The sequence below is a fragment of the Carcharodon carcharias genome, chromosome 10 (assembly GCF_017639515.1).
Source record: "Carcharodon carcharias isolate sCarCar2 chromosome 10, sCarCar2.pri, whole genome shotgun sequence".
In the NCBI taxonomy this organism is placed as follows: Eukaryota; Metazoa; Chordata; class Chondrichthyes; order Lamniformes; family Lamnidae; genus Carcharodon; species Carcharodon carcharias.
In genome coordinates this window covers 101775702-101802944 of record NC_054476.1, presented here as the reverse complement: position 1 = coordinate 101802944, position 27243 = coordinate 101775702, and the positions used below count along the sequence as shown (strand labels likewise).

Below are 27243 nucleotides of genomic sequence, written 5' to 3'. Positions count from 1 at the left end.
TTACATACTGCCAAGAGGAGAGACTATCACTGAACAGGAAGGTGCTGAGGGTAGAAGTGACACACGAAAGTTGAGGTGTTTTCATCGTAATAAATTTGGGCACATGATGCCAATGTGTTGGAACTTACAGGGCAAATCTGTTGGGATTATTGGGATGCAGAAAAGTTCTAGAAGTACAAGTACTGTGGGTTCTGAGGTTCAGGCACAGCAAAAACCAGTTATTTGTGTTCCAAAGTTCCAAAGACATATCAGAACAATGGAATTTGCATTTAAAAGGGAGAAACATGTATGAAGGAGATGAGACTGTGTGTCAGAGGAGAAGGCATCCTAAACTCTAACACAAGTGTGAAAAGCTTGGAGCCTCTGTGCATCAAGTTGCTGTCTACGGGAACTGAAGCTGAGAAAACTCACTTTGAAGTCTATTGTCCAGAGTATCATGCAACTTTGCCTGGATCTGTTTAAATCTATTTGTTTTTTTACTGCTGCCTTAATGGAGTTGTAACTGAGAGTCAGGTTAATTAGGGGTTTTAGGAGTTATTATAGTAGTAATTCATAGACCTATTATTATGACACAGCCAAAGGTAAATGCTGACCTGTTGAAATCCCAGAGGGAAATTTGAAACAACTGTCATAGCCCATTTGCAATTTGTATGTTTCAAGAGTCAGGCTTTGAATTCAGTAGTAGTGATAAGATCAAGTCTCAAGAGGTTTTTATAAAACTAAATGAAACATTTATTAATACAAGAAAGATTGTAAGCACATACATACGTCTACAAAATTACTACTATAAAACGACAAAAATCTCTTAATTAATCTGACCCCTAGTTACATCTCCATTACGGCAACAGTGAAACACAGAGTTAAACAGACCCCTGGCAAAGCACACTCTGGACAGTCACATTCAAAATGAGTTTCTTTCCGCTCCGGATCCTTGCAGACAGCAGTTTAAGGCTTACAGGCTGGAGGCTTTAGATCTTAGAATCCCTTCTCTTTTACCAACAGCCTTTTCTTCCTTTATACATATTTTCCTCTTTGAATGCAAATTCTCGTTGCATCACTAGGTTTTTTGAGCTTTATCTCTTCTAACAATAAAACCCTTTCGTAACACCAGTTTTATTAGTAAGCTTTGGAAAAAGTAAACATATTGTTTGACTTCTGGCTAGGTGTAATATTTCACCCATTCTTTTGAATGGTTTATTTAAAAATGCAAATTGCTCCTTTCTCTCTCTCACACACACACAGAGACACAACACAAACCACGATTCATTTTTATTAGCCCATCTTACACTATCTCCTATACTTATCTATATACTTACTCTCTTTCATTACCAGATGTACGCATTAACATATATATACACAAATCCTTGGTATTAGCAGAAATCATTCAAGTTCGGTGTCAAGGTTTTTAAATGTCCAATTTTCCCGTTAAGCTTCAAGCTCTTGATAACGCATCTGCAAACAGATTTTCTCTACCAGTAATATGTATAATCTGTAGATTAAATGGTTGCAGTAGTAGGCTCCACCTAAATAGCCATGCACTTCTGTCTCGAAATTTGTCCAGAAACTTTAAAGGATTGTGGTCTGTATAAACAATTATTTCTGATGAATTGTTTGCCACATAGATTTTGAAATGCTGCAGTGCTAACACCAAACCCAATGTCTCCTTTTCAATTGTTGAATATCTTCTGTGATGTGCATTCAACGTCCTGAAAAATACAACATTGTTTTTTCAATTCCAGTGTCATCTTCTTGTAACAGTACAACCCCAACGCCTATATTGCTTGCACCAACGGCCAACTTAAATTGCTTGGCATAATTGGGTACTGCCAAAACTGGTGTCGTAGTTAACACAGTTTTCAAACTGTCAAATGCCTTCTGATGCTCCGGCGTCGATTGAAACTTCCTGTTCTTTTTAAATAGTTCAGCCAGTGCAGCAACCACACTGCTAAAATTTGGCATACATTTCCAGTAAAACCCACTCATGCCCAGAAATCTCAAAACTTCTCATTTTGTTGTAGACCCTGGGAAATCCACAATAGCTTTGACTTTCACATCTCTCGGAGCCATCTTACCATGTCCAATGGTATGACCTAGATATATAACTTGCGCTTTTGCAAATTCATTTTTAGCCAAGTTCATCACCAAATTAGCTTCTTGTAATTGAGTAAATAATTCTTCCAGATGCTATAAATGCTCCTCCCACGTCTGACTGAAAACTATTAAATCATCAATATAAACAGCACAATTGCTTAGACCTGCAATTACTTTGATTGTTAGTCTTTGAAATGTTGCAGGTGCATTCTTCATATCAAATAGCATGACTTTAAACTGATATAGTCCACTTGGCATCGCAAAAGCCGATATCCCCTTTGCCCTCTCCAACAACAGTACTTGCCAATATCCTTTTAGCAAGTCAATCTTTGTGATAAATTTTGATTATCCCACTTTCTGAATGCAATCCTCCAACTGTGGAATAAGATATAAATCCTTTTGAAAGTCCACACACAGTCTTTGTGTGCCATCTGGTTTCGATACCAGTATAACAGGCGAACTCCATTTACTGCAGCTGGACTCAATGATATTATGTAGAAGCATGAAGTCAATTTCTTCCTGTATTTGTAATAACTTTTTTGGATTTAATCTATAAAGATGTTGACTTATTGAAGAGGAAACTTCTACGGACACATAATATATAGCTAAATCTGTCTTCCCCAACTTATTCCCACAATTGGGTTTGTGTGACTACAATAACTTTTCCAAATCACTCTGGCACTTGTTTGGAAGGTAACTCAATGTTTCATTTAAATTTTCAAGTACCTCCTCATTATCCAATTTGATTAGAGGAAAGTCAATTTCAGAGTCCTGCATTTCTACCTCTTTCTCATTATCTACCACCACTAACACATCCTTTTGGTCCTCTTCCCTGTCAAAGTATTTTTTTAACATATTTACGTGACATACCCTCTGCTTCTTTCTTCTACCTGGAGTATTTATTAATTTACTTCACTCAGTTTCTTTTCAATCCTGTAAGGCCCAGTAAACCTTGCCTTTAATGAGTCCCCGAGTACTGGTAAAAGAACTAGCACTCTATCTCCAGCAACAAAATTCTGAGCTGTAGCCTTTCACTTTCATTACTTGCTGTGATATCTTTAAATGTTCCCTAGCCAACTCACACACTCTGTCTAATCTCTCTCTGTGTAATCCAGGAGAGTGGTTTCTGAATTTTGACCAACCAATTTCTCATAAATCAATTTCAGTGGTCCTCTTACCTCATCAACATAAACTAGTTCGAAAGGATTGAAACCAGCCAACAAATTAGGAGTGTCCCTAATAAAAAATAACAAGAATGGAATTCCCTTATCCTAATCCTGTGATAATTCTGACAGTATGCTCTCATCATAGATTTGTGAGTTTGATGCCATCTTTCCAAAGCCTCTTGTGACTCAGGATGATAAGCTGTTAACTTAAACTGTTTTATCCCCAAACTGTTCATTACTCCCTTAAACAGCTGTGATACAAAATTTGAATCCTAATCTGATTGTATTTCCTTAGGTAAACCATATCTTGTAAAAATATTTAGTTAGATCTTCCACAGTTTTCTTGTTTGTAATATTTCTCAAAGGTATTGCTTTAGGAAATCTGTAGACTCATCCATTTTTGTCAGTAAGTAATGATTTCCACTTTCAGTCTTAGACAGGTTCTCACACAATCAATCGTGGCCCTAGTAAAAGGTTCTTCAAATCGTGGTATTGGAATTGAAGATGCCGGCTTAATCATTGCTTGTGGTTTCTCTATCACCTGATATGTGTGACATGTTCTACAGAATTTGACTATACCTCTATGCAATCCAGGCCAATAAAAATGCTTCTTGTATTTTTGCCTGTGTCTTTTAATTCCTAAATGTCCCCCATTGGAACTTCATGAGCAATCCTCAGAATCTCAACTCTATACCCAACTGGGATAACAATCCGATGTACCTCCCTTCAGTTTCCATTTGCTGAGATATGATCCGGCCTCCACTTTCTCATTAAAATATCACCCTTAAGGGTGAATATGTTTTGCCTGTTTCTGAGTAAGCTGTCTGATGTAACTGTTTTAATTGCAAATCTTTTTGCTGCAACTCAATCAACTGCGTTGAGCTAAACTCCTCAACTGCCTTTCCTCTGCTGTGTCCTTCTGAACAATGTTATCAAACACTGTGCCTGCTAATTGGATTTCAACACCTTCTTCCTGCCTTTAAACTGCCTGTCCTTCTTGTTTTTCTTGTTTCAACCTGTGCCTGTGATCTCATGATCACACAATCTGGAAACAATCCAGCTTGCAACACCTCTGTTGAAAACACTTCCACAGGCTGCTCAACCACCATAAGCATCACCCACAATGGTGATCCATCTATATCATTACTCAGAATAAATTGAACCCCTGCAATGGGCAATTTTTCCACCACTCCAACAGTCACTTCACGACTTACTCTTTAAATTTACCTTCCCCAATGAAATAGGTTTAGCATCTCCATGAACCCCATTTATTATCACCTATTCCTGCAATACTCCCTTCGAACAACAAATGTCACTGTCCCACATTAAGGATTGACCAGCCCCTGTGTCTCTTAAAATTTTAACATCTTTACCTCCTCCACCTTGTATACATGGAAAACCTTTCCATCCACACACAAAATCTTTAAACATTTCTGAAACCTGCTCCTCCAAACTCCCTTGGGTTAATTATGAACACAAGCCACATTCTTTACCCATCACTGATTTTCCCCGTTTTACTTGTACACAAACTACTGGTTTTTCCTATGCCTGAACTTTGACCTCCAGAAATTTTCTGCACCCCAATGATTCCAACAGACTTTCCCTGCATTTTCCAGCACACTGGCTTTGTGTGTCCAACTTTATTACAATGAAAGCACCTCAATTTTCGAATGTCACTTCTACCCCCAGCATCTTCCTTTTTAATGAGAAAAAACTTCCTGGGACTTTCCACCTACTCCTTCTTTTCTCTGACTACCCACCTTCCTTTCACCTTCCCACTTTCCATCCTTCTCTGATTTAAAAGGATGATGAAAAAATGGTTTAGTTCTATGAACTAACTCATAATTGTTAATTATCTCTGCTGCTTGTCTTATTATTTGAACCCTCTGTTCCTCCACAAGTTCTCACTACTAATGACACTGAGTCTTTAAATTCTTCCAAAAGAATTACTTCTCGAAGAGCTGCATATGTTGCCTCTATTTTTAATGCCCTTATCCACCTGTCAAAATTATTTTGTTTTACTCTCTCAAACTCAAAAGAAATTTGCCCAAGCTGTTTTATATCCCTAAATTTCTGCCTATATGCCTCAGGAACCAACTGAAATGCACTCAAAACAGCCCTTTTTACCACAAGATAATTCACCGATACCTTTTCAGGACAGTGAAGCATAGAACTCATATGCTCTGCCCACTGACTTGGATTGTAACAACAATGTCCAGTTTTCCTGTGGCCATTTCATCTGTTCACAAATGAAATAAAGCTCAACATCTTTTTCCTCAAACTTTGGAAGAGCTTGTACAAATTTAAACATCACCCCAATGGGTTTTAAATTAAAGGATTTTCCTCATTAGAACTTTACTCAGAATCTAAGATTTTTTAAAAAAGCTTCCAGCCTTTTAAGTCGATATTCTCTGTCTCTTTCCTTAATTCTCTCTTCCATTGCTAACTTTTCCCTCTGGAGATTAAGTTTTTGCATTTCCATTTCCTTTTGAAATAATCTCTGTTTCCTTGTCTTTTTCTGCTTTCTCTAGTTCCAGTATTTTTTCATTTCCTTTGCTTGTTCAAATTGAAGCTTCTTCATTTCAAACTGAAGTCTCACTACCTCCAGCTGTGACTCACTCATGTCAGGTATCACTTCCAACTTCAAATGCTGTGCTATACCTTCAAATTATATCTGATTTCCTAGGTGACCCCAATTATAATTTATCCACTAACTCTGTTAACTTATTCTTGGATACTTTCTGTAACCCAGAGTTATATCTTCTACTTCCAAAAAGATTTAGCTATGGATACAGCCATTTTTGCAGTCTCATCACTTCAAAAATACCTCACACCAACTCCTGAATTCAAAGTGCTTCTCTTACTCGTAACCTTAAGATTCACCAGTTCCAAAAAAAAATCAAGGAATTTCAAATATATTCCACAAAGAGCCCCCAATTATAACACAGCCAATGGTAAATGTTGAGCTGTTCAAACAATCATAACCCATTTGCAATTTGTTTCGAGGTGCAGGCTTTGAATTCAGTTGTAACAAGACCACAGAGTCTCAAGAGGTTTTTATAAAACTAAATTAAACATTTATCAATACAAGAAAGATTGTAAGCACATGCTTGTGTCTACAAAATTACTACTATAATAACTACAAAAATCCCCTAATTAATCTGACTCTTAGTTACACCTCCGATAAGCCAATACTAAATCATAGATTTAAACAGACCCCTGGCAAAGCACACTCTGGACAGTCACATTCAAAATGGGTTTCTTTCAGCTCTGAGTCCTTGCACAAAGCAGCATGAGGCTTACAGGCTGGAGACTTTAGATCTTAGAATCCACTCTCTTTTACCAACAGCCTTCTCTTCCTTTATACATATTTTCCTCTTTGAATGCAAATTCTCTCACTAGGTTTTTTTAACTTTACTTCTTCTAACAATAAAACCCTTTCATAACACCAATTTTATTAGTAAGCTTTGAAAAAAGTAAATGCATTGTTTGACTTCTTCAAACTAGTTGTAATATTTCACCCATTCTTTTGAATGGTTTATTTAAAAATGCAAATTGCCCCTTTTCACTTCACCTTGTTTACTTAATTACCATTTCAACCCTACTTCTCTTCTATATATCAAAGCCTCTAGACCAGCTGGCTTTAATCCAATTAAGAAACACACACACACACAAACACACTATTACTCTATTTTAAAATAAATTTCCAATAACATTATAGACATTCTATAGCTTCTTGACACCTAAGTATGTGCTTGAAATCTTTTCCTTTGTTGATAAATGTTTAATTTAGTTTTCTAAAAAAATCTCTTAAGTCCTGGTAGTCTTATTACTTCTGAATTCAGGGCATGCCTCTTGAAAAAACAAAAACAAATCGCAGAACAGTTGTGACCCTGTGATCAAGTTTCCTTTGGGGATTTGATCCACCTGGCACACATAATCTGCCATGTCATAACATGCCTATAACCAGCCTATCAAGGAAACTATCCAAATGGGGAGTATACCCTCCCATATTGTGTCAGCCATGGCACAATGTTAACATTCTTCCCTTGAAGTGAAGAGGATTCTTGGGTGCAAGTCCCATAGCAAAGACTTGAATTTATAATCCAGGTTGACATTCATGCATAGTACTGGGGCAGCTGACAGAGGTGCTGATATTAAATCAAAGCCCCATCTTTCCTTACAGAACCCAGGTCACTATTCAAAGAACAGTACATGGGTTCTCCCTGGTTTCATGGTCAATCCCTCAAACAACATAACTAAATACATATGGTCTGCTCATCTATTAGATTGCTGTTTGTGGGAGCTTGCTGTTGTGGCATCGTTCCAACATTACACTTCAAACACACTTCATTGGCTGTAATGCTTTTTAGGGTGGCTGAGGTCGTGAAAGGTGCTGCATAAATGCGAGTGATTTAGTTGTACAGCCTTACACGTATGCCTGTAGACACACTGGGCGGAATCATCCCAGATTTGCACCGAGTGCGGTCGCGGGTGGGAAAACGAACATTTTACCCACCAGCTGCAATGGCACCTTTTCATGCCATTTCATCCCAAACCCCTCTCATTAATCATGCATTCCTGGGAAACATGCCGTTTTGATGGTGAGTGGGTTCTCATTCACTTGCCATGCCGCCACCTCGTCACTTGTGCACACCAAGCACAATATTTAAATGGTAGCCGTGCACGCACACCTCTCAGTGCTTCCAGTCCAGGACTGCTGCATAGAAGACATGGCCCCGAAAGGCAAGACGACTGCAGCCCCTCGATTCAGTGGTGCATCTCCGAGACGCCTTCTGGACACCTTTGGAGCCCACTGCGATATCCTCTATCCCCACTCTGACTGTAGGAGGCCCAGTGTCATCACTCCAGCTTGGGAGGCGGTGGCAATGTTGAGTGTGTGAGCTCAACACTCAAGCCCATGTGTGATGGGCTTGAGTGTTGAGCTCATACACCCAAGCCCATCACACATTCACTGGCATCTCACTCAGTGCCAGCTCAAGGGACATCACCACTCACTCACATGCACCCTCACATCTCCATCTGGACTCATGTCCTCTGGAGGCTGCCTCCTCAGCCCTCAACCTCTTAAGCCCACTTGCACAGATTGTTATGATGCAGCAGATGATGTGTGACAGGTGGATCAAATCCACGAGGTAAATGTGGTCGCTCTATCTCAACGATTTTTCAATTTGTATTTATTTGAGATGCGTGTCCAGAATTCAGAAGTAATAAGTCCACCAAGACTTTTAGAATTAAAAAAGTTAAATTAGAATATTTATTAACAAAATAAAAAATGTTAAGCATAAACATAAGACTACAATTACTCCTATAATAATTCCTAAAATTCTTAATTAACCCGACTCCCAATTACACCCGCTTTAAGGCAACGGCCTTAAAATAGATTATAAATTTTAAGTAGATCCAGCAAATGAACACAATACCCTGGACAGTGGAATTCCAAATGGCTTTTTTGCAGCTTTCAGTAGACAGCAGACTTATGCACAAATGCTAGAAGCTTCATTAAGGTTATTTCACATATTTCTTTTAGATCTCACAGGGCCTTCACCAGACACATATATAAAGGAGAATGAGGCCATGTTTCTCTCTTTTTAATATGCAAATTTTATTGTTTCATATGTCTTTGAAACTGTACCTACCTCACAATATAAAAACTTTCATGTTGCTACCATTTATTGTCAGTAACCTTTGAGAAAAATAAACATATTCCTTAGCCTTGCTTATCTGGCTAGTTGTAAACAGACTAAAATCCCTTTGAAATCCAAATCTTAATCTTTCTAAAATTGCAAATTCCCATCACACCTTACATGCAAAGCAAACATCCATGTTTACTTATTAGCATGTCAAACACCTAGCTTCTTTTGATGATTTAAAGCTTGCAGATACGATTAACATGTGTCCCCACACACACCCTATGATAAAACCCTTCCCCAATATAACTCTCATCCTGCAGCCTCTTCCCTTGCCTGAGGCCACTTCTCTCCCTACCCCAAGCAAGCCATAGCCCTGTTGCCATTGAAACATTACCCCTACCTTATGGTTGGTCTGGTAGGTAGAGGCCTGCCCGTGAGTCCTCCTAATGCCTGCGAAGCCTGGTGCTGATGTTAACCGTGAGTGCTGTTTGAAGCAAGGTAAGCAAACAAGCCTCGAAGTCCCGAGTGAAGTGCAGCTTGCCAGGTGCACATCACTTATGTTCAGTTGTGAAACATGTCAGCGTGAGTGTTGGGTGGAGCATACGATTGTAAACTGGTTTCACAACATCATGAAATAGATTTTTGGCCTTCCCGCCATATTGTCTGCTCATACCCACCATGATGCCAGAGGGCATGGAAAATTCCGCCACAACAGACAGACACACATTAATGACAGGTTCTTGACACTTGCCTGATTTTCCTTCACCTTATCCTGAACTGTTTTGCTGTTCATCGACTCCTCCAGCAACTTGTCAAAGCGAGGGCAATTTGGTATTGGGAACTTGAGAAACTGAAACAACAGACATTGCTTTCAGTAGATGTTAGGTGAAAAGGGTCCAAACTAGTGCCACAACAAATCAGAGGAAAGACTGGATCAAGCCAGTTAACAATATCAAACCCTGCCCCAGTGGGTGGTGAGTTGAGTGATACAGGAAAAGGAACTCTATCCCAGAAGGCACTGCTCTCCCTGCACTCTCAGTGTTACGGATACTTGCCTTTTCGTCTTCTGCAGGCACTGTATGCACGGGAATTGGTTGCCAGTTAAGGTCAGGTTTGAAGATCTGATATTCACGTGGAGGGTACAGACCAGCCAGATCCGACTGAGCACTCATTAGAGTCCGATCAACATCCGTACTCCGAACATAAATCTACAGTGGAGAGAAAACAAAAGGTTAAGAGACACAACAGACATGTTCTCAAGGTCTTGCAGCTGCCAGGTATTGAAGCAGCAACCCCACCCAATTCTATTGCTGTTTCTTAATTGTCACTAGGTCAATTCCCAACCCAACACCACCACTGGAGCACCAAGAGTGTAGTGGTTCAAGAATAATGGCCAGCACCACCCCTTACAGAAACTAGGGTATGGGGATGTTCTCCTTAAAGAAGAGAAAGTTGAAAGGAGATTTGGTGAAGGTGTTTAAAATCATGAAGGGTCTGTACAGGATAAACGGGGCTCTGAAGAAGGGTCATACGGACTCAAAATGTTAACTCTGTTTCTCCACAGATGCTGTCAGACCCGCGGAGTTTTTCCAGCATTTTCTGCTTTTATTTCAGATTTCCAGCATCTCTAGTATTTTGCTTTTATCTTAGCTTTTACCTTGAAGAAGTACTGCTCCTCTCTCCGACAGGATTTCTGTTTGTCTCTTTCGCTCTGTTCACCTTCATTGCTTTCCATGTCCTTCCTGGTGTTTGACAAGGTGCTTACCAACACTCGCTTTCACAGCCATATTTCCTTCCTCAGCGACTGTCTTTGTCTCTGACTTATCCTACGTAGATTCCAACTGAAGCTTCATCCCTCATGTTTCAAATCTGCCCAAGATTACAGGTATCTCCAGGACATACAATGTTCCTCAGACTGCTGTTCTCGCCACATCTTGAGATCTACACTCAGTGTCATGCATCAAACACACATGAACACACTTGACTTCTCTCTCCAGCAGCAGCGACTCAACTCATCTCAAAGCTGCCCTTGTCTCCAGTTTCATATTATTCTTCGTCCCATCCGACGCCTTAGCAAGAAACTTTGTTTCTTTCTTTCAGGTGTTAAGGAACACAAGGTCTGACAACTTACTGATACCAACCCCCATCCAGGACCTTCTATCCCTTCCCATTCCTCTGACCCAATCCCTTCTTCTAATCCTATATTGGTGCCGCTTCATGCTCTCATCCGGACCTGGAAAAATTTATCAATTTTGCTTCCAATTTCCACCCCTCTCACACCTTCACATGGTCCATTGCCAACACTTCCGTTCCCCTCCTGATCTCTGTTTCCATTTCTGGCGATGGACTGTCCACCAATACTCATTACAAGCCCACCAACTCCCACAGCTACCTCAACTACAGCTCCTCACACTCTGCTTCATGTAAGGACTCCAGCCCATCCTCTCAGTTCCTTCACCTCTGGTGCATCTGTTTTGATGATGCCACCTTCCAAAACAGTACTTCTGACATGTCTTCCTTCATCTCTGAGGTTTCTCTCAACCGTTTCTGACCCATCTCCAGCGACTCTGCCCTCATACCTTCCTCTCCCTTCCAGAACCATGATAGGGTCCCCCTTGTCCTCAATTTTCACCACACCAACCTTAGCATTCAAAGGATCATCCTCCGCCAACTCCAGCATGATGCAGCCACCAAACACATCTTTCCTTCACTCCCCAGTCGGCATTCCATTGGGACCATTTCCACCGTGACACCCTGGTCCACTCCTCCATCACCCCCAACACCTCATCCCCTTCTCATAGCACCTTCCCATGCAATCGCAGAAATTGCAGCACCTGCCACTTTACCTCCTCCCTCCTCACTGCCCAAAGGCCCAAACACTCATTTCAGGTGAAGCAGCACTTCACTTGCACCTCCTTCAATTTGGTCTACCGCATTCACTGCTCCCAATGAGGTCTCCTCTACATTGGAGAGACCAAATGCAGACTGGGTGACCGCTTTATGGAACACCTTCAATCTGTCTGCAAGCATGACCTAGACCTCCCTGTCGCTTGCCATTTCAACACCCCATCCTGCTCTCATGCCCACATATCTGTCCTTGGCCTGCTGCAATGTTCCAGTGAAGCTCAACGCAAACTGGAGGAACAGCACCTCATCTTCTGACTAGGCACTCCACAGCCTTCTGGACTTAACATTGAGTTCAACAACTTCAGACCATGAAATCTCTCCTCATTCTTCGTCCCTTTTTAAAATTTATTTTTAACGTTTTATTTACTTATTTTTATTTGTATTCATTTATTCATTGTTTCATCCTTTTTTTATCCCTTTTTCTATCCTTTTCCCCCCCAACCATCACCTCCTCCCCCCACCACACCCCAACAGGGTCACCTGTCACTTGTTTCCATGTTGTTCTTTCACAGAATGCCGACCCTTGTTCTGCTATTAACACATTTTGCTTTCTTACCTTTATGCCACTATCAGCACCTTCTTTAGTCTTCACCACTACCATTAACACTCCCTTTGTCTTGTATCCATGATATCCTTGTCAATCGCTCCTTAGCCATCTCTATTGCTGACCCTCTATCTTGCTTTATCTGCTCCACCTACTACCCCACTTAAACAGTCTAAATTTAATCACATTTCTACTTGTATTTAGCTCTGAAGAAGGGTCATATGGACTTGAAATGTTAACTTTGTTTCTCTCTCCACAGATGCTGTCAGACCTGCTGGTTAGGATGTGGAATGCACTGCCTAAAGGAGCGGCGGCAGCGTGTTCAATCGCAGCTTTCAAAAGCGAATTAGTTAAGAGAAAAAATATGAAGGGCTATGGTAAAAGGGAAGAGAGTGGGACTAGCTGGATTGTTCTTGTAAAGAGCTGGGAACGACTTAATGGGCCAAAAGGTCTCCTCCAGTCATGTAAACAATCGATGATCTTTGTGGCCCTAGATACACAGTAACGTGATTGATTCTCAACTGCCTTCCTGAAATGTGTAGGAAGTCACTCAGTTGTATGCAAGACTTCCTCCTCCAGGGTAATACATGCTGGTCTTACCAATGACACCAATGCACAATGGCAGAACTGTGTATGGAAAATGGCCATCTCACAAACTTCAAATTGGACACGGGGGCCAGTGTTATGGTCCTATTGGGCAAAAGAACCATGGCTGAGACACCTCTGGCTACAAACAACAGGTGCTCCACTCTACAGGCCTGGAGGAATCTTCCAGCATGATTCTGGAACCATTAAGATATGGTGGCAAACAAATCTTTGAGCTGATATACGTCATCCATGACCAGCCTTTTTCTCTCTTGAGCAGAGATGCTGTCTCACCCTGAATCTCCTCAAAATGGCAAAAGATGACAAGACAACCACCATCATAAATTATACAGGCCTGCAAGTTCCTGAGAGCTCCAACAAGAAAGATTCTCTCACCTAGGATTTCAGCTCTGAATTGTCTTCTCTCTTTGCAGAGCAGCTTTGTTCACTTTTGTTACAGCTGCCAGAAACCCCTCATTGGTCAGACCAGCCAACACTCAGATGGTTACCATGACAGCTTCAGTGGAGAATAGACAAGAGAGCAAACAACAAGAAGAGCCTCAACCTCCAGCCTCAATGACTGTTGATGAGGTCAACACTGTGACCACAGAGCAAATGCTGCTACTCCCAGCCAGCATGACAGTGTCACAGACAATGCTAGAAACAAGTAGCAGCTGACGGCACACCACTTAGCTAAACACAAAGGTGAGATAATTAAAAGACCACGTCCTCATTACAGGAATGGCCACCTTCAGACGCAGAGGACATCATCATGACCCACACAATGAAAGAGGATGAGAAAAAATTGAAATGAGAGATGAGCACAACGTTCGTCTAACCTGCAAGAAATAGGGTGGTGCATCAACCACCAATAACCACAACTGCCAAATCGTCAGAGCGGTTCAATATTAAGAAATGGAAAAAGAGCATAAAAAGATGCCCAGATACCAGAACAACCTCCAAATCAACAGAGTTTACCTGCAACAACAGAGGCTACCACTCCTCCGACAGTAGCGAGAATGAGATATGGAAGGGCTATAAGGCCTCTAGACCACCTGAACCTATGAACTCAGAGACCCAAGATGGGGGAGGGTGGTGGGGTGATGGGGTAGCAATGATGAAAAATACATGGGGTAAACTAGAATAACTGGAAATACATTTAGCAAAGACTTGGGAGGTGTAGCATAGGATCTGGCACATAAAGGGTTAATGTGGGAATGAGTACAATACTCCCCAATCAGTGACCTAGGGGTCAGTCTAGTGTTGGACAGAGACATGTGTACAAGCAAGCATGGAGACAGCTCCTAACTTGAACCCTTTACTATATATATATACATAGTTCTTATAGTTAATAAATACATACAGTTGAACTATGTAAGACGACAAAGATTTCTCAATAGGACCTATCAAATGGTAACCAACACCCTACAACAACTCCCAGCTCCAGGCCCTTTCTCCCTCCTCTCTCCCATTCCCCAGTTCCAGGCTCTCCCTCCCTCCTCTCACTCTTCTCTCAACTCCAGGCCTGCCTTCCTCCTCCTAATCGCTGGCTTTAAACGGCCTCTTTGCCAGCCTCCATCCTCCTGGCTCTAAACTGTCCCTCCTCACTTAACATTTTCCAGGCCTTGCAGTCCATTCAACCACTGACCTCTTCCCGGTCGTACGAGGAGTTGAGAAAGTCCTTGTAACGATGTCGTAGATACTGGCCCAGCATGTAGTGTTGCCTCATCCCAAACTACAAAAGAGCAGCAGAAATCCTGGTCATTGCTGGAAGAGACAGGTCAGTGCCAGACATTCAGAATATATGGAAGGAGAGAGTGAGAGAGCGTGCGAGCGAGGGAGCATGAGAGAGAGGGAGAGCAAGCAAGGGCACGCGCGTGGGAGAGAGAGTGAGTGAGGGCGCATGCAAGAAGAGAAAGTGAGAGAGGGTGCGCGCGAGAGAGAGCGAGTGAGGGCGCGCTAGAGAGCGAGCGAGAGTACAAGACAGATAGAGGGAGCGTGAGCGAGTGCGTGCACGAGAGAGCCAGAGTGAGAGAGACCGACAGAAAGAAAGAGATATACTGGCAGCGAAAGAGAGAAAGAGCGAGCGAGGGCGTGCACTAGAGAGAGAGAGAGAGTGAGCGAGGGAGTGCGCGCCAGAGAGTGAGTGTGGGTGCGCGCGATAGAGCTAGCGAGAGAGCGAGCAAAGTGGTGCACGAGAGAGAGAGCAAGCGAAGGGGCGTGTGAGAGAGAGAGAGCGAGCGAGGGGGCGCAAAAGAGCGCAAGCGAGGGGGCACGGGCAAGAGACAGCGAGCGAGGGGACGCGCGAGAGAATGAGAACGAACGAGGGCACACGCGAGAGAGAGCGGGCACGGCCGCACGCGAGAGAGAGAGAAAGCGAGTGAGGGCAAGTGTGAGAGAGAGCAAATGAGAGTGCATGCAAGAGAGAGAGCGAGCGACAGTGCGCACTAGAGAGAGCGAGCAAGCGAGGGTGCGCGCGAAAGGGGGAGAGCAAACGAAGGCACGTGCAAGAGGGAGAGAGAGCGAGAGCATGAGAGAGGGAGCGCAAGCGAGGACGTGCACGAGGGAGTGAGAGTGTGCGCGTGAGAGAGCGTGCGCGAGACAGCGCAAGAGAGAGCGCGAGAGAGAGCGCGAGAGAGAGAGAGCGAGAGCGTGTGCAAGAAAAAGAGAAAGACACAGAGGGAGAGAGAGCACGTGCAAGAGAGAGCGGGAAGAAAGAGCACGCGAGATCGAGAGAGTGCGCAAGACCGAGGGAGAGAGAAAGAGCGCAATAGAGAAACCGAGAGAACGAGACAGAGAGCGCAAGAGAGAGAGCGTGCGAGAGAGAGAGTGCGAAAGAGAGAGTGCGAAAGAGAGAGTGCGAGAGAGCGTGAGAGAGAGACAGACACAGAGGGAGGGACAGCGCATGCGAGAGAGAATCAGAGAGCGTGGAGAGAAAGTGCAAGTGAGACTGAGAGAGCACGCGAGGGAGAGAGAGAGAGCAACAGAGAGAGAGCGTGACAGAGAGAGAAAGACAGTGCATGAGACCGAGAGAGAGAGCACGAAAGAGAGACAGAGAGAGCAAGACAGAGAGCGAGAGAGAGCGCGAGAGGGAGAGCATGCGAGAGAGAGACAGACACAGAGGGAGAGGGAGCGTGAGAGAAAGAGCGCGACAGAGAGACCGAGAGAGAGAGACAGAGGGACCGAGAGACAGCGACAGAGAGACCGAGAGACAGCGACAGAGAGACCGAGGGAGAGAGAGAGAGAGAGAGCATGACAGAGACCGAAAGAGAGAGATAGCGAGACAGAGAGACCGAGAGAGCACAAGTGAGAGAGAGCACGTGCGAGAGAGACAGCGAGCGCGAGAGAGAGAGCACGTGCGAAAGAGAGAGTATGAGTGAAAGAGAGCGACAGAAAGACTGAGAGTGAGTGCGAGAGAGGGAGAGAGAAAAAGAGAGCGCGGGGAGAAAGAGAACGCGCGATTGAGAGAGTGTGCAAAAATGAGGGCGTGCGTGAGAGACAGGGAGCGAGCGAGAGCATGAGAGAGAGTACAGCGAGAGCGTACACGAGAGAGCGAGAGTGTGTGCGAGCGAGCCAGAGTGAGAGACTGACAGAAAGAAAGAGATATACCGACAGAGAAAGAGAGAGGGAGAGAGACAATGCGCGGGAGAGAGAGCGAGCGAGGGCACGCGCAAGAGAGATCGAGCAACGGTGCGCGTGCCAGAGTATGCGAGCGAGGGCGTGCGCAAGAAAGAGCGCGCGAGAGAGAGCGAGCGAGGGCACATGCGACAGGGAGAGTGAGCGAGGGCGCGTACGTGAGAGATAGAGCAAGCAACAGCGTGTGCTAGAGAGGTTGAGCGCGTGTGCGTGAGAGTGTGCAAGGGCGCACGCGAGATAAAGAGTGAGTGAGGGTGTGCCAGAGAGAGAGAGTGAGCAAAGGGGCACGCGAGACAGCGAGAGTGAGCGAGGGCAGGCAAGAGAGAGAGAGAGAGTGGGCATGGCCGCATGCGAGAGAGAGACAGAGAGAGAGAGTCTGACAGGGAGAGAGACCGACAGGGAGAGCACGTTCCCAACAGGGAGAGAGAGAGAGGGAGGGGGCGGGAGAGAGAGACAGAGAGCGAGGGGGCGCACGAGAGAACGAGAGCGAGCGAGGGCACGAGCGAGAGAAAGAGAGAGCGGATGTGGCCGCACGTGAGAGAGAGAGAGCGAGCGAGGGTGCGTGAGAGAGAGAGCAAATGAGTGCATGCGACAGAGCGAGCGACAGTGCGCACTACAGAGCGAGCGCGAGCGAGCAAGGGTGCGCGTGAGAGAGGGAGAGCAAGTGAAACACGTGTAAGAGGGAGAGAGAGCGAGAGCATGAGAGGGAGCGCGAGCGAGAACGTGCACGAGGGAGCAAGAGTGTACGCGTGAGAGAGCGAGAGACTGACACAGAGGGAGAGAAAGCATGCACGGGAGAGAGAGAGAGCGCGGGGAGAAAGAGCACGTGAGACCGAAGGAGCGTGATGAAGAGACCGAGAGAGAGAAAGAGAGATAGCGTGCAGAGAGAGACAGAGAAAGACAGACACAGAGGGAGAGAGAGCACGTGTGAGAGAGAAAGAAAGAGCACATGAGAGCGCGACAGAGAGACGGACCAAGCGAGAGAGAGAGAATGAGTGCGAGAGAGCGCGAGTGAGAATGCGCACAAGGGAGCGAGAGTATGCACGAGAGAGAGAGGTGAGCAACCGACAGAAAGAAAGATATAGGGACAGAGAGAGAGAGGGAGAGAGAGAGGGAGAGATGGTTCAAGCCTGACAGGGAGAGAGAGAGAGGGAGGCAGCGGGAGAGAGAGAGAGTGTGAGAGAGAGAGCGCAAGAGAGAGAGAGAGAGAGACAAACATATACAGAGGCAGAGAGAGCACGTGAGACCGACAGAGCGCGCAAGACTGAGAGAAAGAGAGAGAGAGACACACACAGAGGGAGAGAGAGTACGCGCGAGAAAAAGAGAGCGCGTGAGAGTGTGAGAGAGAGACTGCGACAAGAGACCGAGAGAGAGCCAGACCGCGCGAGAGAGTGAGAGCGAGGGAGAGAGAAAAAGAGCGCACGCGGGAGAGACAAAGGGTGTGCGCACAAGAGGGAAAGGGAGCGCGCGCTAGAGAGAAAGAGAGCACGCGCTAGAGAGAGAGAAAGGGAGCATGCACGAGAGAGAGAGGGAGTACACTGCGCGAGAAAGGGAGCGAGAGAGCGCGACAGAGCGAGAGACAGAGACAGGCACAGAGGGAGAGAGAGCACGTGCGAGAGAGAATCAGAGAGCGTGCGAGAGCGCAGGGAGAAAGAGCACACGAGATCAAGAGAGTGCACAAGACCGAGAGAGCACCCGAGGGGGTGATAGAGAGAGAGTGCGACAGTGAGAGAGCGCGACAGAGAGAGTCAGAAACAAAGACAGAGACAGACAGAGAGAGAGCTATGGAGAGAGAGAGTCAGACAGACAGAGGGAGAGAGTGCACGCATGAGAGCGAAAGAGAGAGAGCGGGGAGAAAGAGCATGCAAGACCGAGAGAGAGAAAGAGCGCGCAAGACTGAGAGAGAGAGAGAGATAGAGAGCACGACAGAGAGACCGAGAGAGCGAGACAGAGAGCGAAAGACAGAGAGCATGCGAGAGAGAGAGAGAGAGACACAGAGCGAGAGAGAGCACACGCGAGAGAGAAAGAGAGAGAGTGGGAAGAAAGAGCACACGAGAATGAGAGAGTGCGCAAGACCGAGGGAGCGAGAGCGCGATAGAGAGACTGAGAGAATGAGACAGAGAGTGTGAGAGAGACAGCGTGCGAGAGAGAGAGAGTGCAAGAGAGCGTGCGAGAGAGAGAGAGTGCGAGAGAGCGTGAGAGAGAGAGAGAGCGTGTGAGAGGGAGAGAGAAACAGACACCGAGGGAGGGAGAGCGCATGTGAGGGAGAATCAGAGAGTGCGAGAGAGCACGGGGAGAAAGAGCAAGCGAGACTGAGAGAGCACGCGAGGGAGAAAGAGAGAGCGACAGAGAGAGAGCGCGACAGAGAGAGAAAGACAGTGCACGAGACCGAGAGAGAGAGCACGAAAGAGAGACCGAGAGAGCGAGACAGAGAGTGAAAGAAAGCGCGAGAGAGAGAGCATGCGAGACAGAGAGACAGAGAGTGTGAGACAGCATGCAAGAGAGAGAGACAGACTACAGAGGGAGAGAGAGCGCGAGAGAGAGCGACAGAGGGACCGAGAGACAGCAACAGAGAGACCGAGGGAGAGAGAGAGAGAGAGCGTGACAGAGACCGAGAGAGAGACAGAGACCAAGAGAGAGAGCGAGAGAGAGAGCGTGACAGAGAGACCGAGAGAGCGAGCGAGAGGGTGTGAGAGCGCGAGTGAGAGACAGCGAGTGCGAGAGAGAGAACACGTGCGAAAGAGAGAGTATGAGAGAGAGAGAGAGCAACAGAGAGACCGAGAGTGAGTGTGAGATAGGGAGAGAGAAAAAGAGAGTGGGAAGAAAGAGAACGCGCGATCGAGAGAGTGCGCAAGAATGAGGGCGCGCGTGAGAGACAGCGAGAGAGCGAGAGCACGAGAGAGAGCAGGAACGAGAGCGTACACGAGAGAGCGAGAGTGTGCGAGTGAGCCAGAGTGAGAGACCGATAGAAAGAAAGAGATATACCGACAGAGAAAGAGAGAGAGAGAGAGAGAGACAATGAGCAGGAGAGAGAGAGAGCGAGCAAGGGCGCGCGCAAGAGAGCGAGCAACGGAGCGCGTGCCAGAGTGTGCGAGCGAGGGCGCGCGCAAGAGAGAGCGCGCGAAAGAGAGCGAGCGAGGGCACGTGCGACAGGGAGAGTGAGCGAGGGCACGCGCGTGAGGGAGAGCGAGCAACAGCGCATGCTAGCGAGGTTGAGCGTGTGCGCATGAGAGTGTGCGAGGGCGCACGCGAGATAAAGAGCGAGTGAGGGTGTGCCCGAGAGAGAGAGAGAGCGGGCGCGGCCGCATGCAAGAGAGAGTGTGAAAGACAGAGACAGAGAGAGAGAGAGTCTGACAGGGAGAGAGACCGACAGGGAGAGCGCGTTCCTAACAGGGAGAGAGAGAGAGGGAGGGGGCAGGAGAGAGACCGAGCGAGCGAGGGGGCGCACGAGAGAACAAGAGTGAGCGAGGGCACGAGCGAGAGAAAGAGCGAGCGGGTGCGGCCGCACACGAGAGAGATGGCGAGCGAGGGCGCATGAGAGAGAGAGCAAATGAGAGTGCATGCGAGAGAACGAGCGACAGTGCGCACTAGAGAGAGCGAGCGCGCAAGAGAGGGAGAGCAAGCGAAGGTACGTGCAAGAGGGAGAGAGATCAAGAGCATGAAAGAGAGGGAGCACGAGCGAGAACGTGCACGAGGGAGCGAGAGTGTGCGCATGAGAGAGCGTGCGCGAGAGAGCGAGAGATTGACACAAAGGGAGAGAGAGCATGCACGGGAGAGAGAGAGAGCGCGGGGAGAAAGAGCACGTGAGACCGAGGGAGCGTGAAGAAGAGACCAAGAGAGAGAAAGAGAGAGATAGTGCGCAGAGGGAGAGAGACAGAGAAAGACACACAGGAGGGAGAGAGACCGCGCGCTCGAGAGAGAAAGAGAGAGCGCGTGAGAGCGAGAGAGGGCGACAGAGAGACGGAGAGAGAGAGACCAAGCGAGAGAGAGAGAAAGAGTGCGAGAGAGCCTGAGTGAGAATGCGCACGAGGGAGCGAGAGTATGCACGAGAGAGAGAGTGAGAGAGGTGAGCGACCGACAGAAAGAAAGATACAGTGACAGAGAGAGAGAGGGAGAGATGGTTCAAGCCTGACAGGGAGAGAGTGCGAGCCCAACAGGGAGAGAGACTGACAGGGACAGTGCCCAACTGGGAGAGAGAGGGAGGGAGGCGGCGGGAGAGAGAGAGAGTGCGAGACAGAGAGCGCGAGAGAGAGAAAGACAAACATATATAGAGGCAGAGAGAGCACGTGAGATTGAGAGAGTGCGCAAGACTGAGAGAGAGAGAGAGAGAGAGCGAGCGACCGAGAGAGAGAGACACACACAGAGGGGGAGAGAGCGCGCGGGAGAAAAAGAGAGTGCGTGAGAGTGCAAGAGAGGGAGAGAGAGAGAGACCGCGACAATAGACCGAAAGAGCCAGACTGCACGAGAGCGCGAGCGCGGGAGAGAGAAAAAGAGCGCACGCAGGAGAGACAAAGGGAGTGCGCACCAGAGGGAAAGGGAGCGTGCTAGAGAGAAAGAGAGCACGCGCTAGAGAGAGAGAGAGGGAGCGCGCAAGACAGAGAGAGGGAGTGCATGTGCGTGAGAGAGAAAGGGAGCAAGATAGCACGACAGAGAGAGAGAGAGAGACAGGGACAGAGGGAGAGAGAGCACGTGCGAGAGAGAATCAGAGAGCGTGCGAGAGCGCGGGGAGAAAGAGCACACGAGGCCGAGAGAGTGCTCAAGACTGAGAGAGCAACTGAGGGGAAGATAGAGAGAGAGAGAGCACGACAGAAAGAGACAGAAATAAAGACAGAGACAGACAGAGAGAGAGCTATGGAGAAAGAGAGAGACAGACAGACAGAGGGAGAGAGTGCACGCATGAGAGCGAAAGAGAGAGGGCAGAAAGTGCATGCGAGACCGAGAGAGCGCGCGAGACCGAGAGAGAGACTGAGAGCGTGAGACAGAGAGTGAGAGGGAGCACGAGAGAGAGAGGGCGTGCAAGAGAGAGAGACAGACAGACACAGAGGGAGAGAGAGCGCCTGTGAGAGAGAAAGGGAGTGCGCGCACGAGAGAGAAAGGGAGCGTGCGCGTGTGAGAGAGAAAGGGAGCATGTGTGCGAGAGAGAAAGGCAGAGACAGACACAGAGGGAGAGAGAGCGCATGCAAGACCGCATCAGAGGGGGTGTGAGAGCACAGGAAGAAAGAGCACGTGAGACCGAGAGAGTGCGCAAGAACGAGGGAGAGAGAGAGTGCGATAGAGACCGAGAGAGCGAGACAGAGAGCGTGCGAGATGGAGAGGGAGACAGACACAGAGGGAGGGAGAGCGCATGCGAGAGAGAATCAGAGAGCGCGAGAGAGCACGGAGAGAAAGAACACGCGAGACTGAGAGAGCATGCGAGGGAGAGAGAGAGAGTGACAGAGAGAGAGAGTGCAACAGAGAGAGAGAGAGTGCACGAGACCGAGAGAGAGCATGAAAGAGAGACCGAAAGAGCGAGACAGAGAGCGAGAAAGAGCGCGAGAGAGAGAGAGAGAGCATGTGAGAGAGAGTGTGTGCGAGGCAGCATGCGAGAGAGAGAGACAGACACAGAAGAAGAGAGAGCATGAGAGAAAGAAAGAGAGAGAACGACAGAGAGACCAAGAGAGAGAGACAGAGGGACCGAGAAAGAGAGAGCGCGACAGAGAGACCAAGAGAGAGAGTGAGAGAGAGCAAGAGAGAGAGAGAACGTGACAGAGAGACTGAGAGAGCGAGCGAGAGAGAGGGTGAGAGAGCGCGAATGAGAGATAGAGAGAGCACGTGCGAAAGAGAGAGTATGAGAGAGAGAGAGCGACAGAGAGATCGAGAGTGAGGGCGAGAGAGGGAGAGAGAAAAAGGGAGCGTGGGGAGAAAGAGAACGCGAGACCGAGAGAGTGTACAAGAACGAGGGTGCGCATGAGAGACAGCGAGCGCGCGAGAGCACAAGAGAGAGCATGAGCGAGAGCGTACACGAGAGAGCGAGAATGTGTGTGAGTGAGCGAGTGTGAGAGACCGACAGAGAGAGATATACCGACAGAGAAAGAGAGAGAGAGAGAAAAAGAGAGAGAGACAACGCGCGGGAGAGAGAGTGCGAGTGAGGGCGCGCGCGAGAGGGAGCAAGCAATGGTTCGCATGCCAGAGTGTGCGAGCAAGAACGAGCGCACGAGAGAGAGCGAGCGAGGGCACCTGCGACAGGGAGAGTGAGCGAGGGCGTGCCCGAGAGATAGACAGCGAGCGAGCAAAGGGCCGCACGAGAGAGCAAGAGTGAGCGACGACACGCGAGAGAGAGAAAGCGGGCGCGGCCGCATGCACGGGAGAGAGCGAAAGAGAGAGACAGAGAGAGTCTGACAGGGAGAGAGACCGACAGGGAGAGTGCATTCCCAACAGGAAGAGAGATAGGGAGGGTGCGGGAGAGAGAGAGAGCGAGTGAGGGGGTGCACAAGAGAACGAGAGCGAGTGAGGGCACGCGCGAAAGAGAGAGCGGGTGCGGCCGCACGTGAGAGAGAGAGAGAAGATCGAGCGAGGGCGCGTGTGAGAGAGAGCAAATGAGAGTGCATGCGAGAGAGCCAGTGACAGTGCGCACTAGAGAGAGACAGCGAGCGAGCGAGGGTGCACGCAAAAGAGAGAGACCAAGCGAAGAGGGAGAGAGAGCGAAAGCATGAGAGAGAGGGAACGCGAGCGAGAACATGCACGAGGGAGAGAGAGCATGCGCGTGAGAGAGCGTGCGCGAGAGAGCGAGGAGAGACCGACACAAAGAAAGAGATATACCAATAGAGAGAGAGACCACGCGCGAGAAAGGGAGCGTACGCGCTAGAGAGAAAGGGAGCACGCATATGAGAGAGAAAGAGCACAACGGAGAGAGGTAAACACTGAGGGAGAGAGAGCACAGGCAAGAGAGAATCAGAAAGCGTGTAAGAACGCGGGGAGAAAGAGCACATGAGACTGAGAGATTGTGCGAGACCGAGAGAGCGTGCGAGGGAGGGAGAGCGCGTGCAAGAGAGAGAGCGCGACAGAGAGAGAGAGACAGAAACAAAGAGAGACAGAGACAGAGAGAGAGAGCTATGGAAAGAGAGAGAGAGACAGAAAGACAGACAGACACAGGGAGAGAGAGCACGCGTGAGAGAGAAACAGAGAGAGCGGGGAGAAAGAGCACGTGAGACCGAGAGAGCGAGCAAGACCGAAGGAGAGAGAGAGAGTGTGATAGAGAGACCGAGAGAGCGAGACAGAGCGAGAGAGAGCGCAAGAGAGAGCGTGCAAGAGAGAGAAAGAGAGCGCGAGAAAGCGTGCGAGAGAGAGACTGACACAGAGGGAGAGAGAGCATGCACGGGAGAGAAAGAGAGAGCGCGGGGAGAAAGAGTACATGAGACCGAGAGAGCGTGATGAAGAGACCGCGAGAGAGAGATAGTGTGCAGAGAGATAGACAGAGAAAGACAGCCACAGAGGGAGAGAAAGCGCACGCAAGAGAGAAAGAGTGTGCGCGTGAGAGCAAGAGAGGGCGACAGAGAGAGAAAGCAAGTGAGAGAGAGAGAGGGTGCGAAAGAGATTGCGAGTGAGAATGCGCACGAGGAGCGAGAGTATGCACGAGAGAGAGCATGCGCGAGACAGTGAGATAGGTGAGCGACCGACAGAAAGAAAGATATAGTGACAGAGAGAGAGAGAGGGGGAGAGAGAGAGGGAGAGAGAGAGAGAAAGAAAAAGAGAGAGAGAGATGGTTCGAGCCTGACAGAGAGAGAGAGAGAGAGCGAGCCCGACAGGGAGAGCACCTGACAGGGAGACAGAGGGAGGCGGCGGGGGAGAGAGAGCACGAGAGAGAGAGAGAGACAAACAGATACAGTGGCAGAGAGAGCACATGAGACCAAGAGAGTGAGCAAGACCGAGAGAGAGAGAGACAGAGACACACACACACACAGAGGGAGAGAGAGCGCGCGCAAGAAAAAGAGAGCGTGTGAGAGTGCGAGAGAGGGAGAGAGAGAGACCGCGAGAAGAGACCGAGAGAGAGCCAGACTGCGCGAGAGAGTGAGAGCGCAGGAGAGAGAAAAAGAGTGCACGCGGGAGAGACAAAGGGAGTGCGCACGAGAGGGAAAGTGAGCACACGCTAGAGAGAAAGAAAGTACGCACTAGAGAGAGAAAGGGAACACGCACGAGAGAGAGAGGGAGTGTACGCGTGCGAGAAAGAAAGGGAGCGAGCGAGCGTGACAGAGAGAGAGAGACAGAGACAGGCACAGAGGGAGAGAGAGCACATGCAAGAGAGAATCAGACAGCATGCGAGAGTGTGGGGAGAAAGAGAGAGAGCGGGCAGAAAGTGCATGTGAGACTGAGAGAGCACACGAGACCGAGAGAGAGAGAGAGTGCGAGAGAGAGACTGAGAGAGCGAGAGGGAGCGTGAGAGAGAGAGGGCGTGTGAGAGAGATACAGACAGACACAGAGGGAGAGAGAGCATGTGTGAGAAAGGGAGCGCGCGCATGAGAAAGGGAGCGTGCACGCGAAAGAGAGAAAGGGAGTGCGCGCGCGAGAGAGAGAAAGGGAGCGTGCTTGCGAGAGCGCGAAAGGGAGCTTGTGCGCGAGAAAGGGAGCATGTGTGTGAGAAAGGCAGAGACAGACACAGAGGGAGAGAGAGTGCATGCGAGAGAGACTCAGAGAGCATGTGAGAGCACGGGAAGAAAGAGCACGTGAGACCAAGAGAGTGCTTGAGACCGAGAGAGCACGCGAGGGGGAGAGTGAGAGAGCGAGAGAGAGTGCAGCAGGGAGAGAGCGCGACAGAAACAAAGACAGAGACAGAGAGAGAGAAAGAGAGACAGACAGACAGAGACACAGAGGGAGAGAGAGCACGTGTGAGAGAGAGAGAGACAGACAGACAGAGACACAGAGGGAGAGAGAGCACGTGTGAGAGAGAAAGAGAGAGCGGGGAGAAAGTGCATGCGAGACCGAGAGAGAGAGAGTATGACAGAGAGACCGAGAGAGCGAGACAGAGAGCGAGAGTGAGAGAGAGCATGCGAGAGAGAGAGAGCATGAGAGAGCATGTGAGAGAGAGAAAGAAAGAGAGCGGGTAGAAAGAGCACGCGAGACCGAGAGAGTGCGCAAGACCAAGGGAGAGAGAGAGAGCGCAATAGAGAGACCGAGAGAGCGAGGCAGAGAGTGCGAGAGAGAGAGCGTGTGCGAGAGAGCGAGAGAGAGCGTGCGAGAGAGAGAGAGAGAGAGAGAGAGACAGACACAGAGGGAGGGAGAGCGCATGTGAGAGAGAATCAGAGAGCGCGAGAGAGCGCGGGGAGAAAGAGCAAGCGAGACTGAGAGAGCACGCGAGGGAGAGAGAGAGAGAGAGTGCACGAGACCGAGAGAGAGAACACGAAAGAGAGACCGAGAGAGCGAGAAAGAGAGTGAGACAGAGTGAGAGAGTGAGAGCATGCAAGAGAGAGAGAGAAGGAGACAGACACAGAGGAAGGGAGAGTGCGAGAGAGAGAGCGCGACAGAGAGACCGAGAGAGAGCGACAGAGGGACCGAGAGAGAGCGACAGAGGGACCAAGAGAGAGAAAGAGAGCGCGACAGAGAGACCGAGAGAGAGAGTGAGAGAGAGAGCGCGACAGAGAGCACGTGTGAGAGAGACAGCGAGCGCGAGAGGGAGAGAGCACGTGCGAAAGAGAGAGTATGAGAGAAAGAGAGAGCGACAGAGAGACCGAGAGTGAGGGCGAGAGAGGGAGAGAGAAAAAGAGAGCACGGGGAGAAAGAGAACGCGAGACCGAGAGAGTGCGCAGGAATGATGGTGTGTGTGAGAGACAGCAAGCGAGCGAGCCAGTGTGAGAGACCGACAGAAAGAAAGATATACCGCCAGAAAAAGAGAGAGAGAGAAAGAGAGAGAGGGAGAGCGAGTGAGGGCGCGCGCAAGAGAGAGCGAGCAATGGTGCGCGTGCCAGAGTGTGTGAGCAAGAGCACACACAAGAAAGAGCACGCGAGAGAGAGCGTGCGAGGGTGTGCCCGAGACAGAGAGAGAGCGAGCACGGCCGCACATGCGAGAGAGAGAAAAAGAGAGAGACAGAGAGCGAGTCTGGCAGGGAGAGAGACCGACAGGGAGAGCGCATTCCCAACAGGAAGAAAGAGAGAGGGAGGGGGCGGGAGAGAGAGAGAGAGAGCGAGCGAGGGGGTGCGCGAGAGAATGAGAACAAGCGAGGGCACGCGCGAGAGAGAGAGAGTGGGCGCGGTCGCATGCGAGAGAGAGAGAGAGAGAGAAGAGCGAACGAGGGCGTGTGTGAGAGAGAGCAAATGAGAGTGCATGCGAGAGAGCCAGCGACAGTGCGCACTAGAGAGAGACAGCAAGCGAGTGAGGGTGCGCGTGAGAGAGGGAGAGTAAGCAAAGGCACGTGCAAGAGGGAGAGAGAGCGAGAGCATAAGAGAGAGGGAACGCGAGCGAGAACGTGCATGAGGGAGCAAGAGTGGGCGCGTGAGAGAGCGTGCGCGAGAGAGCGAGGAGAGAGACCGACACAAAGAAAGAAATATACAAACAGAGAGAGAGAGCACGCGTGAGAGAGAAAGGAAGTGCATGCGCGAGAGAGAAAGGGAGCGCACATGCTAGAGAGAAAGAGAGCACGCGTATGAGAGAGAAAGAGAGCGAAAGAGCACAACGGAGAGAGAGAGGTAA

At 48.5% G+C, this 27243-nt stretch overlaps 1 protein-coding gene across 4 annotated transcripts in view; it reads right to left on the bottom strand.

Annotated features, from left to right (window-relative positions):
- Positions 1–27243, bottom strand: part of LOC121283645 (lysosomal acid phosphatase-like) — a 248214-nt gene that overhangs the window by 88903 nt on the left and 132068 nt on the right. For 3 of the 4 annotated variants that reach the window (XR_005944304.1, XM_041198438.1, XM_041198440.1), the window contains exons 3-5: positions 14596–14682; positions 9967–10119; positions 9663–9761 (exon numbers count right to left, since the gene is read on the bottom strand). Coding sequence is in view for 3 of the 4 variants with exons in the window: in XM_041198438.1 (XP_041054372.1) it covers positions 9663–9761; positions 9967–10119; positions 14596–14682 (339 nt within the window). In the remaining variant the exon portion in view is untranslated. Of the gene's footprint in view, positions 1–9662; positions 9762–9966; positions 10120–14595; positions 14715–27243 lie in introns of all 4 variants that reach the window. The other variant, XM_041198441.1, reaches the window with a different exon arrangement.